This window comes from Ptychodera flava, chromosome 10, assembly GCF_041260155.1.
Source record: "Ptychodera flava strain L36383 chromosome 10, AS_Pfla_20210202, whole genome shotgun sequence".
NCBI classification, from domain to species: domain Eukaryota; kingdom Metazoa; phylum Hemichordata; class Enteropneusta; family Ptychoderidae; genus Ptychodera; species Ptychodera flava.
In genome coordinates this window covers 8271546-8287782 of record NC_091937.1, presented here as the reverse complement: position 1 = coordinate 8287782, position 16237 = coordinate 8271546, and the positions used below count along the sequence as shown (strand labels likewise).

Below are 16237 nucleotides of genomic sequence, written 5' to 3'. Positions count from 1 at the left end.
ATGAAACTACTTTGGATATTCTGTCGTGTATCCCAGTCGATACAGTTGGCTGATAATTACACCGTTTGAAGTTGTGTCGGAATGCATCTCTCGGGTAGAGGTACGAACTTACATGCAGGTTATCCCACGAACATTGAAAATGCCGCCAAATGCAACTTTAGAATTAAATATACAGTTGTAGAATGCCAACAGACGTTAAAAATGTGATGTTGATCTAACTGGTCGGATACACCAATATTCAACCTGTTACTTTCTCTAGATTAACGTAAAGAACTTAAACGGTAGTTATGTTTACGAACTGCAATTTTGATCAAGCTGCTGATATTTTATAATACTTAAATCTATAAATCAGTAAAACCAGTCAGCAAAAGTTTTGGGACTTGCCTTGTGTAGGAAAAGACAAAGTTGGCATATGTTGCTTACTATTTCACCCATCGTCTATCAAATTAATCTGTAAATAAAAAGATATTAAATTAAAATGTCGAACCATCTGACTATATTTGTCAATCAAATGCCAGCTACTATTATCTTAATATGTTAATTTTCTTTTACATGCTAATGAGACGGCACATATCGTCATGTTTCAAAAGGCTAAACCAGCTGGTTTACAGACCCATCATCACGACTAAAAAATTTTGGCCAAATAAGAATAAACGCCATCGGGTAGCCTTCCGAAAGTTTACATTCATATGCTCGGTGTAATATTTTCCGCTCCAATGGGCTGACATGTATTCGTTTTCGATAAGGTAAAATGCAACGCCCTCCTGTAGGAAATGCATTTATAAATAAGCAAAGTTTCACAGCCAAATCAGACTACTTTACGCACAGAAGGCTAGACGATCAACCTGCAGGCGGTAAGAAATCTACAATTTTCACTCTCGTTAACTTATAGGACTTGTTTATTATGTCAGAAGATTTATGCTTTGGCAATGGGCAATGCGAGTTTTATCGAGTTGGCTTGGCTTCATTTACTCAACGTAACATTACCTTTCTCACATTTCGTTTTCACAAAATATGCTGCTGAAATATATTTTTGCTTGTCTTTAATCGAGGTTTGTCTTAATTGAAGTTGTTCTTGTTTCTCCATGCAGTCTATAAACATATCTCTTTTAACAATGCGATCTGGACAATTCTAGTCCCGTGGAAATAAATTTTCGATTTTTTTTTTCGATTAAACATTATAGCATCATTGTATCGAGAGATTCACCATGATTTATTTCAGAAACAACGTGCAAGAATGGATCTCAAAATTCTTATCATCCTCGGATGCATGGCATACTCATCTTATGCGGTAAGCATTTGATAATGTATGTGCATACTGTTGAATCGTTGTATTTGCGCAATCAGCTGTGTTATAGCTTGTGTATATAGAGATCATATTGAAATTTGTTACGATAATATGCAGCCGCTAAAGTGTGCAATCATAAGGGTTCATTCTACATTGTTCAGGTCAGTTACCTACGCCTTTTCGGTCATGGCATTTATTGAGAGAGAGAGAGAGAGAGAGAGAGAGAGAGAGAGAGAGAGAGAGAGAGAGAGAGAGAGAGAGATCAACTTTAAATTTTAATGTCAACTGTTTCGAATGTCCTCTATTCTTCCTTGTCCTCTTACTTCTCATTGTCACTGTGTTCTCTTTCAAAACCTGCGGACCCGTTTGCTGCACAGTATGACATGCACAGTAAGTTTTGTCTTCCTTATTAAAAGTTTTGTCCGTGACCACTTAAAAATAAACAAGCATCTTTCGACTGTCTAATGCTAGATTTTTCGATTACTTGCGTGAGACAATCCAAAAGCGTAGTTTTAATGTGTTTGCTTTTCAAGTGATACACTTAATATTCTTGGTGGTTTCTCGTCTAATTCAAACTTTGTATCCCTTTGTTTTACAATTATTTTTATTCCAGCAAGAAATGCGCACTCATTTTGATCCTATTAGAAAGATCGAAGTCGATGCGCACTTCATTCAGTCACATGTTTCTGCGCAGTACAAATTTCTAAATCTCGCTCTTCTGATAGATTATTCGTAACATGATAAATGTAAAAAAGTTATGTCTATCCGTTGAATTCAAGAAGGCTTCAACGGATAATTGGTCAAGTATGGAGACGGGAAAGCTTGGAAGCCTTTGTTAGACAAAGTATTTTATACCATTGATTGCTCTTGTGCATTGTTTCCTTATGTCTACAAATTTTGCAAATTTTACAATCCAGTGATAGGTGTACTTCTGGTTTAAAATTACAATAATACCGATGGCGGCGTCAAACGAACATCACTTTTATCTAGCCATTAAGGCCTTGGCAACATATTACAAGACATTTGCATATTATTTGACAATTATAGAGGATTACTTTTCAGGTCAACACTACCTATACGTTTATAGTCAGACAAATACACTCCCAGCCTCGGGAGTGGAAATTGAAAAGCGTGACCGCCCCGACACATAAATGTGCAAATGAAAAATAATCGAACATTTTATACAACTCTTTTTATAAGGCTCGTTTACTGAACACATTGATGGTGACTGTATGTGCATGGTGTACGAGTTCTACTGCCAGCAACCCGACGATGACCACCACTATAACATGAACGCCAGACAATTCTGCAGACAACGCTCGATACAGGAGGGTGGTCCAAAAGGTCGGCTTGCAGTACTGAGAACCCAAGATATTGACGACAAAGTGCGCCAACACATCCAGGATAATGAAATCGATGGACCGGACTGCATAACTAAGTACGGTTTTTGGATCGGACTATCGGATCGGGTAACTGAGGGAGAATACGTCTGGAGTGATGGTGGCAGCGACTGTCCAACCGATTACCGCAACTATGCCGATGGAGAGCCTAACAACAACACAAAAAAGACTGGTGCTGGACAAGACTGCACCCAATTATGGTAGGGTAGTGTTTTAGCATTTGAGTATTCCAACATTTTGTCAAGCTTTCAGACAAATTTTCTCGTATCTTGTATTCGTATCTCGCGTGAGTCGAACACCGGCATGACTGCATCAGCTTTCGCCGTAGAGCAATACTTTGGTCGCGTGAATTTAACGAAATGAAGCTGCAGTTTATATAATTTTTATGTAATTTTCATACCACACTATGCTGATTCTAGAGTACGTGGTATTGTACATAATGATATGTACTAACGCAACCGTAACTGATAAGTACGAAAAGCACAACACTATGAGAAAACTGAGTTTAGATAGATAAATAATTTACTAAGTCTGTATACAAACAATCAACATATGAATTCCTATAGAGAAAAATATACACGCCGAAATAACTTAATCCGCGATATCGCGTTTTCATATTAAAGTCTTAAGATTGTTGTAAATTGTCGACAGGTTCAGATTCGGACACAATGGCAAGTGGGATGACGAGTACTGCGACTACCGACCAAAGGGCATCGTCTGTGAAGTACCAGGTATGTAAGACTGTTGATGAGAAACAGATCGTAACTGCAGTTTGTTAAATGCCGAAATCAGTTTAAATTCAAAGAATATCTACAGAATGCTTGGCGTAAGCTTCAGTAATCGCTTTCAGAGAAATTGTCCTCTTAAACATTGACAATATATATATATATATATATATATATATATATATATATATATATATATATATATATATATATATATAATATATATATATATATAACATTGGCGATACTTTATATAGAGAGTTTATATCGTGTCTCTGTGTTTGTGTGTGTGTTTTTGTCTGTCTGCTGCCTGTCTGTCTGTCTGTGCCTATGTCTGAGTGTACAGACAAACGCAGTCTCTCCACGCTGAGAAGCTTTAAATACGGCTAGTTTTCAATCGGGTTCGAACCCACAACATACGGCATCAGTCGCCTAGCGGAGAGGCCAGAGAGAACCGCTCGGCTAAATCTCCACTCCAAAAAAAGAGTGGTTCAATAGCCGGCTAAGTTGTTACATTTTTTTGACTGAGACCGCTCCACACATTGTAGAGTTCGTGAAGCACACACGCACGCATGCTCACTATCACACATCGCACATACAGAAATACATAAAGAAATGTGTAAAGCAGGTTTTTTGTTTTTAACCTTATTTCAGATCCTTTCTGTCACTCCGAGGATGTATAATGGTCTCCAAGTGTAAGCTCAGCTATTGTTGTTGCGGAAATCTACACGACAGTCGTGCTGGTCTATCAGCTTTCCTTTCCATAAACAAAATCTTCTGGACAATATTTCAGAACTTTAAGATAAAGAGTAAATGTTAGACATGACGTGGCTGTTAAAGTCATATGAAATAGATAAATAAAATGTTGCATGTATTTTGCTCCTCATGTTGTTGTGAGTGTGCCTTTGTTGTGTGATCATGAAGCTTTATCCTCCAAGAAGTACCTTTTCCACATTTTCACGGACATATATTTTTTTGAATTTATATGGAACGCTAATGGTTGACTTTTGCGCACTGCTTTCCCGATGGTAACTTTGAGCGATTGCCTTTTAAAATTAAGGATACAAATCACGGTACATTTTCAGAGTTCTATCTGTATACAAGAGCGAAAAATGTATGATGACATTCGAAATAGCTGCTGTAACTGAGATAGGCTCACGCTAAAGGGTAGAATTTAAAGGTTCGGTTTACCCAAAAGTAGGACGGTAAAAACTTCATTTACGCTACAAGTTTCAAAATAAGCTTAATATCTTTCCCCGAAGCCCATTCGATTTGATAGTTTATGATATGCATAATCCGTTTCAAATTTCATGACTCATTCCATACTGTTAATTATAGAATACGTCATACTCGCAGTGATCTATTTCGAAAGAAAATATAACTTTCTTTCACGAAACGATCTTGCTCCTGCTCCTGTCACAGAAAGGTGGGAATTTATTCTGTGACGTGTATTCTCCATAAGTTTGGAAAACCTCCTTATTATCACTGTAAAGTCTTTTGAAAGTATATTGTAAGTCTTGAAGCGAAACCGTCACACGTGACTGTACATGACCTCGCGCCACTGATTGATTACAGTGCCTACAAACAACGGAGAAACTTGACGTTGTTCAGAGTGCCGCACGCAGAATGAAGCTCAAAGGACCTGTCCGTCAGTGTACAGAGAATGGGAAAGGTTTTCTTGTCATTATATTCTTATCGCTTGAAGGCAACCGGTCCATCGCAAATAAATAAAGTAAACATTAAAATAGTGATGCAGAACGCACCCGTCATTACTAAGTGTTACAACCTAATGCGTCTTTCCTCATTCAAATGCTTGGTAAACAAAGTTCCAAAAGTTATCTATAACTCCATTATCACGAGATGTAAAAATTTTGACCAATTTTTCTCAAACGTTCATATCTGGATGCCAACTTTGGCAGAAGTTCGTCCATAAGACTTTGGTAAAGTGTAGGAATGGGGAAATGAAACTCATCCCCTCATTTCTTTTGTTTCAGATTTCTACAAAATATTTTTCCTACGGCTAAGAAAATATTCTTCAGTGTAACATTAGAAGCGATAGCAATCCAGCTTGGTTTCCACTTTTCCCGTACATCTATAAAAGCTTTAACATTTTCCGAACGAAACACATAAATCTGGCATCAACTTGCATGTACATATTTTCAGGGGTGAGAACACGCTTTTATACGCCTCGAAAGTGAAAGACTTAAACTTTTGCTCAAGCTTGCCTTAAGGAATCTTTCAACCATTCTCTTTCAAAATCAACGATAATCAACGGGGGTCACAGTGCAAATTTTGGTACTAGAGAAACAAATAACGAAAGATTTACCGATATTTAAAATTCAAAATGGCCGCCATCCCTGTGTTAACCCTATGGAGAGCAATAAAAGTTTTGATTTTCGAAAAACTTAGCCGTTGAAAAGTTTTCTTGCACCAAAAGCTGTAAAAAGGACCCCACAAGTGGTACATCAGAAAAGAATTGTAAAAGTTTGAGAGTCCGAATATCTGTCTCCGAGGCGCGTTCTACCATAAGAAACCATAGTAATTTCAACTATTGCTTCCACATGGTTTTAGTAAGCCCACTTGATGTACTTCGCATGATGTACCTTATCCGCAAAAACTGAGTTGACTTCCATTACATCCTTGGTGAGTGGGTTGCACATGTGGAATAAAAAAAAGAGTGGACGCAATTTCTACCTTCTTTCATTTCCAGATGCAATGGATAAATGGAAGAAACGTCTTTTGGGATCATGGCTAATATCACAATCCGTACATTAATGTTTAAGGAACTGTGATGTGACATTATAAAAGTAAAACTTGCAATATTTCACTGAACTAGGGCTAAGAACGTTAAATACATACACAGGATCTTTCTTAGATTACAACATAGCAAGGTTTTAAGTCTCTTACGGCAGCATCGCTTAGTGTGCATAATCCGATACCACCAGGTATCGACGAAGTATATAATAAAAGGCAAAGTTTCAAAGAACGTCGTACATTTCGCCCATGTTTTGCTGAATATTTACGGAAGCTGACTTCAAGAAAATCATAATAACTCTCAAATCGATCACGTGGCCTGTAAACATCAATGACAATATCAAATGGTGTAAAATAAAGCTTGTTTCGCTTGCATGTTTCAGTGTTTACTATGTTTATTTACTTGTTTACCTAGTATTTATTTTCTGATGTTCTACTTGAATTTGCTACATTTAGCCATCATTGGGTGGCATTGCATAACGTCTTCCCACCCCCTCGGAAGTAACTAATATTCATTTTTCATAAAACGATCAGGATAAGAGGTAAAATGGCTTGTTTGGAAACGACTTACACTGGCTGTTCGCAGGGATAAACTTTTATTCAATAGCGATATGTTTTGCGCGCACTTTCGTATCATGTTCCCGTTGCTTCAGATAGATTTACGAGTAATGAGAAACAGCTTACTCCATATGGAAACATAAAAATTAGCTTTTGCTAGTCGAATAATCAAGCAAGGCACAACTCTGCTAGATCTAGAAGCACAAGACGTATATGTCTTCATGTCCATTGAGAGTTGATTATCATGCCAGATGTGCCATTTCCTACAACTTGAAGGCCAGATTCTCAACAGAAGTCGATAAGCAGAAGGTTTACTTAGGCCTCACTATCAAGACACGCTACTGGACTATCAAACGGTACCGAACTATCAAAGTTGATTTGGTTTCTCAGGAGCAAGGTCCAGGACTTTCATATACCATGGTCAATTATTGACGGAGTGTCGACTTACTTTAACAAAGGCAATCGACGTAATTTTTACTACGTTCAGACTGGGAAAAAATTGGAAACATTTCTGTGACACTATTTGTAATTTGCAAACTCAGGGGATTAACAGTTTGAGTCCGCTTGCGTCGACATACACAAAATTAAGTCTTTGTTTTGATGCGCCCTCTCGAATTCAAAAGGTGTATATAGCCAAGCATACAGCATTGCAACAAGATGGCTGACATGAAGGATGTCGTACTGTCGTAGCGCCTGATATTGTCAACAACTTCTTTGTACAGTTTAAACCCTTTTGTAGAGCCTTTTCAGCAATGTTTTTTTGTAAACGAGGCTGTCTCTACAGGTTCTGTTCAGCATTCTCGGTATACTTTCGTTCGCCCAGACTGAGATAAGCACAACGTCGGATCTCATCGCCAGACCAACTTATGCCTATCAGACAGGGTACAGACAAAGTTTGTGTGTTTGCATGTTTCTTTGTTGTATGCTTTGTGATGATTTGCTAAGAATAACATTCTTATTTCACCTTTCACTCCTGTACACGACGAACTCTCTGATCTAGATTGGAGAACATGGGTCTCTTTCGGTGACTCACTGACCGTAATCAATGACGACGTTTCGACAGTTTGATGTTTTCACAGAGAATTGCGAGCGCTTAAATTTTAAAACAACAATGGGTACAGTACCTATACCGCCAAAGATTTTCAACCCCCGGCCAACACTCTGCGACGGGGCTTGTACCCCATTCAGTCTCTCAACAACCTTTGTGTTTCATTTCAAAGAATATTATCATTATTGTGACTAAATGTCCATCTCAATGGACTCATCTAGTTTGCACTGCTGATTATAAAATTGGTGATCATTTTTCTATAAGATGGTAATTATTTCAAAGAGAATCGATTGTATCTCTCTGTCTGTCCTAATTATCCTAATTGTCTGCGCTAGCAATCGCTAATATTGGACTGTTATAGTAACCCAACGTCATATCAATGGCCTAATAGTCGTATCTTGTCGGTCGTTGATAGGGTGTCTGGCCGAAGTAAGGACAAAGACTATTTGTCACTTTAACTCGGGGTGAGAAACAATAAAAACGTCTGTAATGTGATTTATTTAGATCGTACTGACGATAACATCGATGCCAAACCGCTCAAGGTTTTCCGTTGATTTTCTCTTGTATTCACATGTTCCCTGTCGCATTTGCGCTTAGCTTTGATAAATCGCTAACTAAATTTGAGATACATCAAATATGAGAGAACGCTTTCACAGTATCTTTAGTTGACGTCAATGGATATTTGCCTTTTTTCATGTTTTCGCACGTTCTGTATATAGCGTTTTGCTTTATAGGCTCATTGAGTTTCGCAATATCCTGACATGTCCCAGCATGCCCGATACATTGAAAATGAAACCCTATTCGTTACGATGTACAGCATTCAGGGATTTATCCATGTTTTTTTCAAAGAAAAATATTTCAATTTTTTCATCTCTAGTACGTGCAAACTAAAACATTATTCTTTATCCCGATGCAAAAGCGCAAACGTTTAAGTAAACCTTTCGATAGAGACCGTAGTAAAAAGACACTTTAATTCATGGAAGGCATTAAAACATTATGGAAGCACCGTGCCGTCTTCCTCCAAGACAAAAAACAGACAAAAGGTACATATCCTTTAAAATCACTCTAGGAATGGAACAGTTGCAAGTTTTGATATAAATTATTTATCAAATGCCAACTTAGCCAATTTTTGCTTATTGGTAAAATAGTGATTTATTTTATGTGAGAACCTGGATCACCTAGCGACAGTGCTGAGAAAGTCATGTAGGTAGTGCAGGGGGAAAGCACTCCAAGTTATATACTGTTTAATTTTTCATACTGCTGCTTATATCATTTTTAACGACAGTAACGCGCCCTCGTTAGTTTCCAGTCTTTATTGAAACAGCCTTAACAGGACGAGATTTATTTTTATTCGAAAGTATTTGCTCGGTCAACTTGACAACCATATAATTTTGCTCGCAAAATATTTACAACTCCAAAATATTTTGTTACATTCAAATATCCTGCTGCCTAATTGTTTCTTTTTGGATGACTAATGGTTTGCAGGCAGAATATTCATTAAAACTACGAATGTCATAATAGCAATGATAATTACCTGTAGTCACTTTCATTCCCTGCATGAAGACGGAAAGAACCAAGTGTCATCATTATTAAACATTGAATATTGATTTTAGAGCAGTGTGCGTTCAAAATTACTTTCAAAATGTCACCGTTCTTTAGGCCATAGAGTTTGACTAAGAGAGTGGTAGATATTTTAAATGTCAACTATTGGCAATTTTTACAAGGTAGTTCGTTACTCTTGTTTATTCTCTTGCTTTACATACTGTCACCTAAACAAAGTCTTTGAAAGACAATTAATGGTGCAATTATTTGGCAATTGAGAAAACATACAATCTTTTAAAAGTTCACTTTGGAGGAGAGTAAAGTATATTATGTGATTTTACGTTATTTTGCTTATCACCAATCACAGGTTAAAGAAACAATTCCTCGCACACTGGGGCGTATTACATGTAAATGCTGATCAACTGCCGGTTCCCCGATGTTACACAGAGAGATCCTTTGACTTGACAATTTTAGAATAGGACATGCTCAGCTGAGATCCATCACTTTGATCATCGCTTTTAAACCGACACAGACACGCTCTTTTCAAGAGCATGTATTAATTTGCCTTGTTTATCGATCGAGCTTTATGATGATGAGTTGGACGATGTCTGCCCTTAGTTTGCAGCCGGGAATCGATGACCAGCTTCTCTGCGCATTGTTTTAGTGAGTATGTATGTCTCGTCTTGTCGATTGTTACCATGTGATCAATATCTGAAATCTGTCTTTTAGTTTTCTGAATCGTTTTTCCTTTTGGCTTTGAGCGCAGTATGTTAACTCGCATACCCTTTTGCGGCAAGATGACATTTTTTCAGATATTTATCTACTGCATGTACATATCAACTTATTCAACATCAGAGTAATATCTCTCAAATCTTGCAGAAAAAAGATAAGTGAGGGTAGTTTGTGATCATGATGCTTGTGAAACCAGGTCGGTCGTTGCATACAACAAACAGAAAAATACATTGTTTAGGCATGTGTACAGATTTTCCAATATGTAAGTCATACCCTGTAAAACACGTCAATAATTAAATTTAACAAAGACAAACAAAAGGCAAGGAACTGCCGATGCATGTCTGCCAAACCCACATATATGGTGTCGTATGCTTAGAAATCATGTGCGTTTCTATTATTAACCAAACTATACTTTACCGCACATTTAAGAAGAAATGGGTGAATTTGCAGTTTGCCTGTATAATTAAAATAAAGTCGTGCCGGCATCATTATTTCCCAATTTAATTTATTGTGACTTATGTTTTAAGATCAGATGACCATGAGGTGTTCATGGTAGCAAGATGAAATTGGCCGTTTCATGCTTCCTAGTTTTCATCATGTCTTGTGCCGATGTCAAAGCCCAGCACCGCAAGGCAGGGACGTGTGCTCTGAATGTTGTCAGGGAGTACGAGAATGGAGTCATCAACATGGAGGTTACACCAAATCAGCCATGTCCAAGTAACCCCGGTAGCTATTACAGGAACATCATAGTAGATCCACCAAGTAGTACAATCGACTATTACCTGATCAGCGACAGAGATGATAGCAAAATCCATGGAGTGTTACTACCGAAGGATAGCGTCGACACGGTGGAACTCGTAAGCCTCGTTTCTAAAAATTACATCAACACCCCCTCCCGCATCTTGGCAAGTAAAAGGGCAGGTATAGACGACTAGCGATATAGTTTAAAACAGACGTACGGTTTTAAATATACAAACACCATGACTGTCACGACTAAATGAATTGCTTTTGTTAATTAGCAAACATTGCCCTTACCCGCGAATGTATATAGGCTTACACGAGTCTTGGCCATGCTATGCTAAAACCCCTGTGTTTGTACACATTATGAAACAGCATGTTTCGGGTGAACGTAATTCAAGTAGATGAAAATATGTTACCGATTGTATATGGGTATTCTGTCAATATCATGATAGTACATTTCTATTCCAGGCTATTTTAACCAAAGCAAAAGACGTCCCTTTGTGCCGTTCTATTTTTTGAATTATAATTTCCGCATTGCAGTAGTTTTTGAACTTTCGTTGAAGTGGGTAACTTTGTTCAGTGCCGATACATTCTCTATCAATTTAAATCAACCTCTTCAAGTTGTAGGCTGAAAAACATCATAACATTCATTCTTTTTCAGGGTAACAAGATATCGCATGAATCGGCTCAATGTAAGCGTTGTCGACTGTATAAATATGAAGGCCAAGATGATATTGCAAAATTCTACTGTTACCCTATCGAGGTGAGCCACCCGATTTTTGTCTATATTTGAGTCTGAAACACCTAATCACTTCAAATGCACGTCCATATATATATATACATACAAGGGGTATTTTGTGCCCAAGTTCAGAGATTGCCATAAAGCCATTATGGTGATAACCGGGAGGGCACATTGTATACATTTTGTATATATATATATATATATATATATATATATATATATATATATATATATATATATATATATATATATATATATATATATATATATATATATATATATATATATTATATATAATATATAGTGCTCTATGCTATTATATTCCCACGAGGACGTCTGTATACATCGAGATATATATATATATATATATATATATATATATATATATATATATATATATATATATATATATATATATATATATATATATATATATATATATATATATTCTGTGTGGGAATCCTGCGCAAGAAAAGCAATCAAAGTAAACCATAGGGCTTAACAGATAAATCCCGTCGCCTGATCTCAGCTCTTTTGACTTTTCTGGTTCTGCAAACACCAGCAAAACAAAATTACTATGTTGGACTGCACTTTGACGTTACAATTTTGGTTTTGAACATAATCCCGAATTGTGCTTTCCCTGGAGCATAGAAGCCACAGAAATAGTCATGCCTTGATTCTCTTGGTCGACAATTCTCCAACTTGTTAATTTTGGCGATTTAATCGCTTTATGCCACATCATTATATGGCATCCACTATTGGTCCATTCGCAGGAATGTCCGTCACGGATTGCTGGAGGGGTATTTTGGGAGCCGCCCGTTGCTGTCGCTTTCACAAAACCAAGCCTACGTTGCTTCTATGACGTATGTGGAGAAACTGACATCTACTACTGTGAAGACTTGGCGGGGTACCCAGAAGGCAACAACCCTTAGACACACACATCCAGACGTCCAGTCAGATATGGTGTGTTACGATTATGGTATTTCTACGCCATGCTAACCTTTTTCTGTTCGTTCACATTGGAATATTTAAATTTCGAGATTGTCTGTTCAGAACAAAAGTTTCCATGGATATATTAACACTAATTATCATTATCATTCTCATTAAACAGCATTATAAATATTCTTAGTGGAGCATTTGTCTTTTTTTTCCACTCGTAACTGCATGAAGTGCCACCGACACGTACCGTAACAAAATCCAAACTTTGATGCTTCAAGAAATTCTTGAATTATGGATTGCTAAAATTTGCAACGTTCCATGTCACCTTCCTAAGTTAACTTCGGAAGATACTTAGTACATCGCAGATAAACAAAGAATATACCAGTGAGTGTTTGAGTATAATACGATACACCGTCTGCAGGAACTAATATTGCTGATAAACCTAGTATAGGAATTGATGTCATCAATGGTGTGTGGTGTATCGGAACGACATTTTTAAAGGAATCACTCATATGACGAATCATTGTGGCAATGTCAATGCCAATAACTCAACACAGTGACAAGAACACTATAGGATGATCCGTGTGTCTGGCCCAAGGAAAACCAAATAGGGTCATCATAGCTTTACCAAAGGAACGTTGAAAATGCTGAGGTCACCGTGGTTTAGGTTAGACATAGCATGCCTTAGGCGAAAGATGGAATTTTGTTCAGCGAAGGCAGTAGCTCAGAGAGGGTTAGCTTAGGTTTATCCTTCATTGAAGTTGGATTGTTTCGTGCAGCAAAGTAAAGAAATTAATAACAAAAGTATCATAACGCGAGTACAGCGCTCTATCTTCTACGAATACTGGTTATCGCGGCCATGTATTTTTGAGACGAGTGATCTCTGTCTCTATATCCCTCTCTGCCTCTCCGTGACTCTCTCTCTCTCTCTCTCTCTCTCTCTCTCTCTCTCTCTCTCTCTCTCTCTCAGAGTTGGGAAATGTTCCTTCTCAGACAATTGGTAGTGAGACGTTTCTGAGTTATCATAATGAATAGTTATCTTATTGGGTATAGGAATGTTACGCTACGATATCTCATGGTTAGGAAAAATCGTGTTGGCTGGAAGCAAATACTAACAACCTCACATAAGTGTGAATAAACATGAAGATTCTAATGAACTCCATTACCTGTAACTGTCGATGTGTTTTAATCCTTTTCTTTTCATTTAAACTGTTCTTTTTCCGGTATTGGATTTGCTCTTACCAGGCTGGAGTAACTTGAGTACGTGTAAATCCCAGTAGGCATTGCTGTTACTTGGACATCTGCCATATTGAAATTTAATATAGATAGTGCCTGCCATGCTCGTTTTTATGTAAAAACCTATTAATTACAGCCTTTGATAACTTTTACATCTAGCACACTGTGTTTTATCCGCTGTTTCGCTTCGATAATGTCTTATGAGATATTAACAAACAAAATAGAAATAAATTCAAATCTCCAGAACAATAATCGCAAGAATTACATTTGCGAAGGAAATATTCCTATTGGAGTCGGTTGATACAAGCCCGTAATCGTGTGACAAAAGCATGTACACCGTGCAAAATTTTTGGCAAAATATCAAATTTTCGACCCTGAAAACACCCAAGTTGTATGTCTCCTGAGATTTAATGACTTATCCAGTAACTGTCAAATCATATCACAGCACTGGCGCATGCGTATATGTAACGACTGCCACATTTTATGAAAGCAACTAAAGAGCGGGATTATTGGTCCATGATGAAGAAGAAGGCCGCTGTTTGCTATTACTAGTACTTCTAGACTGCGCAAACTTATGCCAGAACCACGCCCATGTCTCTCAATGAATCTAAAGTATATATTATCCCATAGATATCAGAGGGTCATTCTCACATTCACTTTACTCGTCATCAGCACGAGGTTTAAAACATTCGCTGAACTCAGGGACATCCAACTAGCTGATCGATTATCAGAAAATATTAGCAGGGCAGAAGTGTTTCAATTACGACGAATTTCAAAAGAGAGTGCTATTTACAATTGCCCACCACACCCTACGATTTAAAAATTCGCCTATCTAGCGTCCACCGTAACCCTCTTTAAACTTCGACTAGTGGACTTGTCCTTTCCCCTCTCCCAATTCAATCCTCTCCTAACTACATATTTTGCCACACGCTTTTACTCCAATCATAAACAAGCCCTCGAAATCAACCTGATCAAATTCCTTCCAACGAATATCGGGCTAACTTTCTTCCGCTGATTTTAAAAGCTGACGCTTCCCTACTGCCTCAAGGCTAAAAACGCTCTCGAGCACGGGATATAGTCTCATTATTTTAACGTTTTGCTATTTCACTCGACCCATATCCAGGATGATGTGAGATTGAATAAGTGACCATGTTTGAGTCTTTTGGCTTGCCATTTGGTCTCTTCTAGCGGCTGCTGGGGTCGCCTTTAGATGTCTGTTCGTCGATGCAGTGGTGGGAAGACTGGAATTCAACCAAGAAAATGGATTTCATGTCAGACGACGCTTTTCACTGTTTGTGGATAAAACACTATGTATTGATATCTAAAACAATCAAAACGGCTGGTATCGAAAAACAAAACACTGTGGCCAAGAAAACCCCGTTTTTCTGAGGTCGTTTACATTTCGAGAAAGAGGTGAAATGATACATCCATTCTATTTTCCCAGACCAATTTAGAGATGAGTAGAACATTTAAATAACCACAAAATACCATCTTTTCCCTTTTGGATATTTACCGAGTGCAGACGGAAGACAGCTTAAAACAATAGAGTCTATTCTTTTTTGGCTGTGTGCCAGTGCATGTTTGGTAATACTTTGGTGAGGACTCCGTTGAACACATCAAAGAAAGAGAAAATGACTTTACGCGTTATCAAAGAGACGCTAACGAAGACCAGGACAAATCTTTTCTGCCCGTGATGAAGTTATTTTTCGATATTTTTCCATTGCTTACCCTGTGTGTACTGAGAAAATCATGTCGATGTTCAACTCCCGAACGGCATGATTTAAATAGAGAACATGCTTTTGGCAGTTCTATACCCGCATGCCCTCATAAAAACTGCCCGAGGATAAAATCGCAGTCAACTTCTCGCATTTCCGTGTGGAGTTTCTCATGTACACACATGTTACCAGTTACATGCGTGTTTCGAATTCGACGTTGCTAACATTCTCATCAATCAACTTTGAGAAGGCGCTTTTTAGTATGTCATAAAAAATCTCTAAAATATGCTCTTTTCATGTTTTTACACATTCCGCTGTTTTGACTTATCCAGCCTTGTTGACCTTTCAATTAATCTCCTAAGGTGACCCGGCATGTCCGATGTGTCGATACTGACAGGTGTGTTTTACGTTTATTTTTCAGTAAAGTTTGCCTAGATTTACTCGCATGTTTAAGAGTAAGGAGACATTTCATTCACACATTAACCAAACATTAATCGTCTTTGTGTGACAAAGTGTTTCTTCGAGATGCAAACGCACAAATGTTTGAAGCAAAGCTATCAACAGAATGCAGAAACTTAAGATCTGAATGTTTCAGACTCAATTATGCGTCAAGGGCATTAAAGCCGCAACCAAAACACAATGCAATAGAAGTTCATTGTCGAGTATATACGTCAAAGAAAAAGAAAATCACGCGATGAATTGAAATATGTCAGTAAGCTAGGCTAAATAGCACAAGGCTAAGTAAAACGGTTATTCAACTTTATGTTACTAAAGTACTGATTACTTTGGTAAAGTAGATGCAAATTTAAAAAAACAG

General features: G+C 37.6%; 2 protein-coding genes across 2 annotated transcripts; both read left to right on the top strand.

Annotated features, from left to right (window-relative positions):
* Window positions 1-1202: 1202 nt before the first annotated feature.
* LOC139141405 (echinoidin-like) lies at window positions 1203-4299 on the top strand. The gene is made up of 5 exons (XM_070711028.1): window positions 1203-1291; window positions 1666-1678; window positions 2489-2888; window positions 3340-3419; window positions 4068-4299. Exons 1-5 carry the CDS (start codon window positions 1238-1240, stop codon window positions 4094-4096), a joined length of 576 nt encoding a protein of 191 aa, XP_070567129.1. The 5' UTR covers window positions 1203-1237; the 3' UTR covers window positions 4097-4299.
* Window positions 4300-9931: 5632 nt separating this feature from the next.
* Window positions 9932-13254, top strand: LOC139141404 (uncharacterized). Its single transcript, XM_070711026.1, has 4 exons — window positions 9932-9982; window positions 10575-10904; window positions 11450-11551; window positions 12304-13254. Exons 2-4 carry the CDS (start codon window positions 10608-10610, stop codon window positions 12460-12462), a joined length of 558 nt encoding a protein of 185 aa, XP_070567127.1. The 5' UTR covers window positions 9932-9982; window positions 10575-10607; the 3' UTR covers window positions 12463-13254.
* Window positions 13255-16237: the final 2983 nt, after the last annotated feature.

Excerpts from the sequence above, each read along its gene's own strand:
- LOC139141405 (XM_070711028.1), top strand. The coding sequence starts at position 1,238 with ATGGATCTCAAAATTCTTATCATCCTCGGATGCATGGCATACTCATCT. Across the intron at positions 2,889-3,339 it reads CAAGACTGCACCCAATTATG|GTTCAGATTCGGACACAATG; the intron begins GTAGGGTAGTGT and ends AATTGTCGACAG. Across the intron at positions 3,420-4,067 it reads CATCGTCTGTGAAGTACCAG|ATCCTTTCTGTCACTCCGAG; the intron begins GTATGTAAGACT and ends ACCTTATTTCAG.
- LOC139141404 (XM_070711026.1), top strand. The coding sequence starts at position 10,608 with ATGAAATTGGCCGTTTCATGCTTCCTAGTTTTCATCATGTCTTGTGCC. Across the intron at positions 10,905-11,449 it reads GCGTCGACACGGTGGAACTC|GGTAACAAGATATCGCATGA; the intron begins GTAAGCCTCGTT and ends ATTCTTTTTCAG. Across the intron at positions 11,552-12,303 it reads TCTACTGTTACCCTATCGAG|GAATGTCCGTCACGGATTGC; the intron begins GTGAGCCACCCG and ends GTCCATTCGCAG.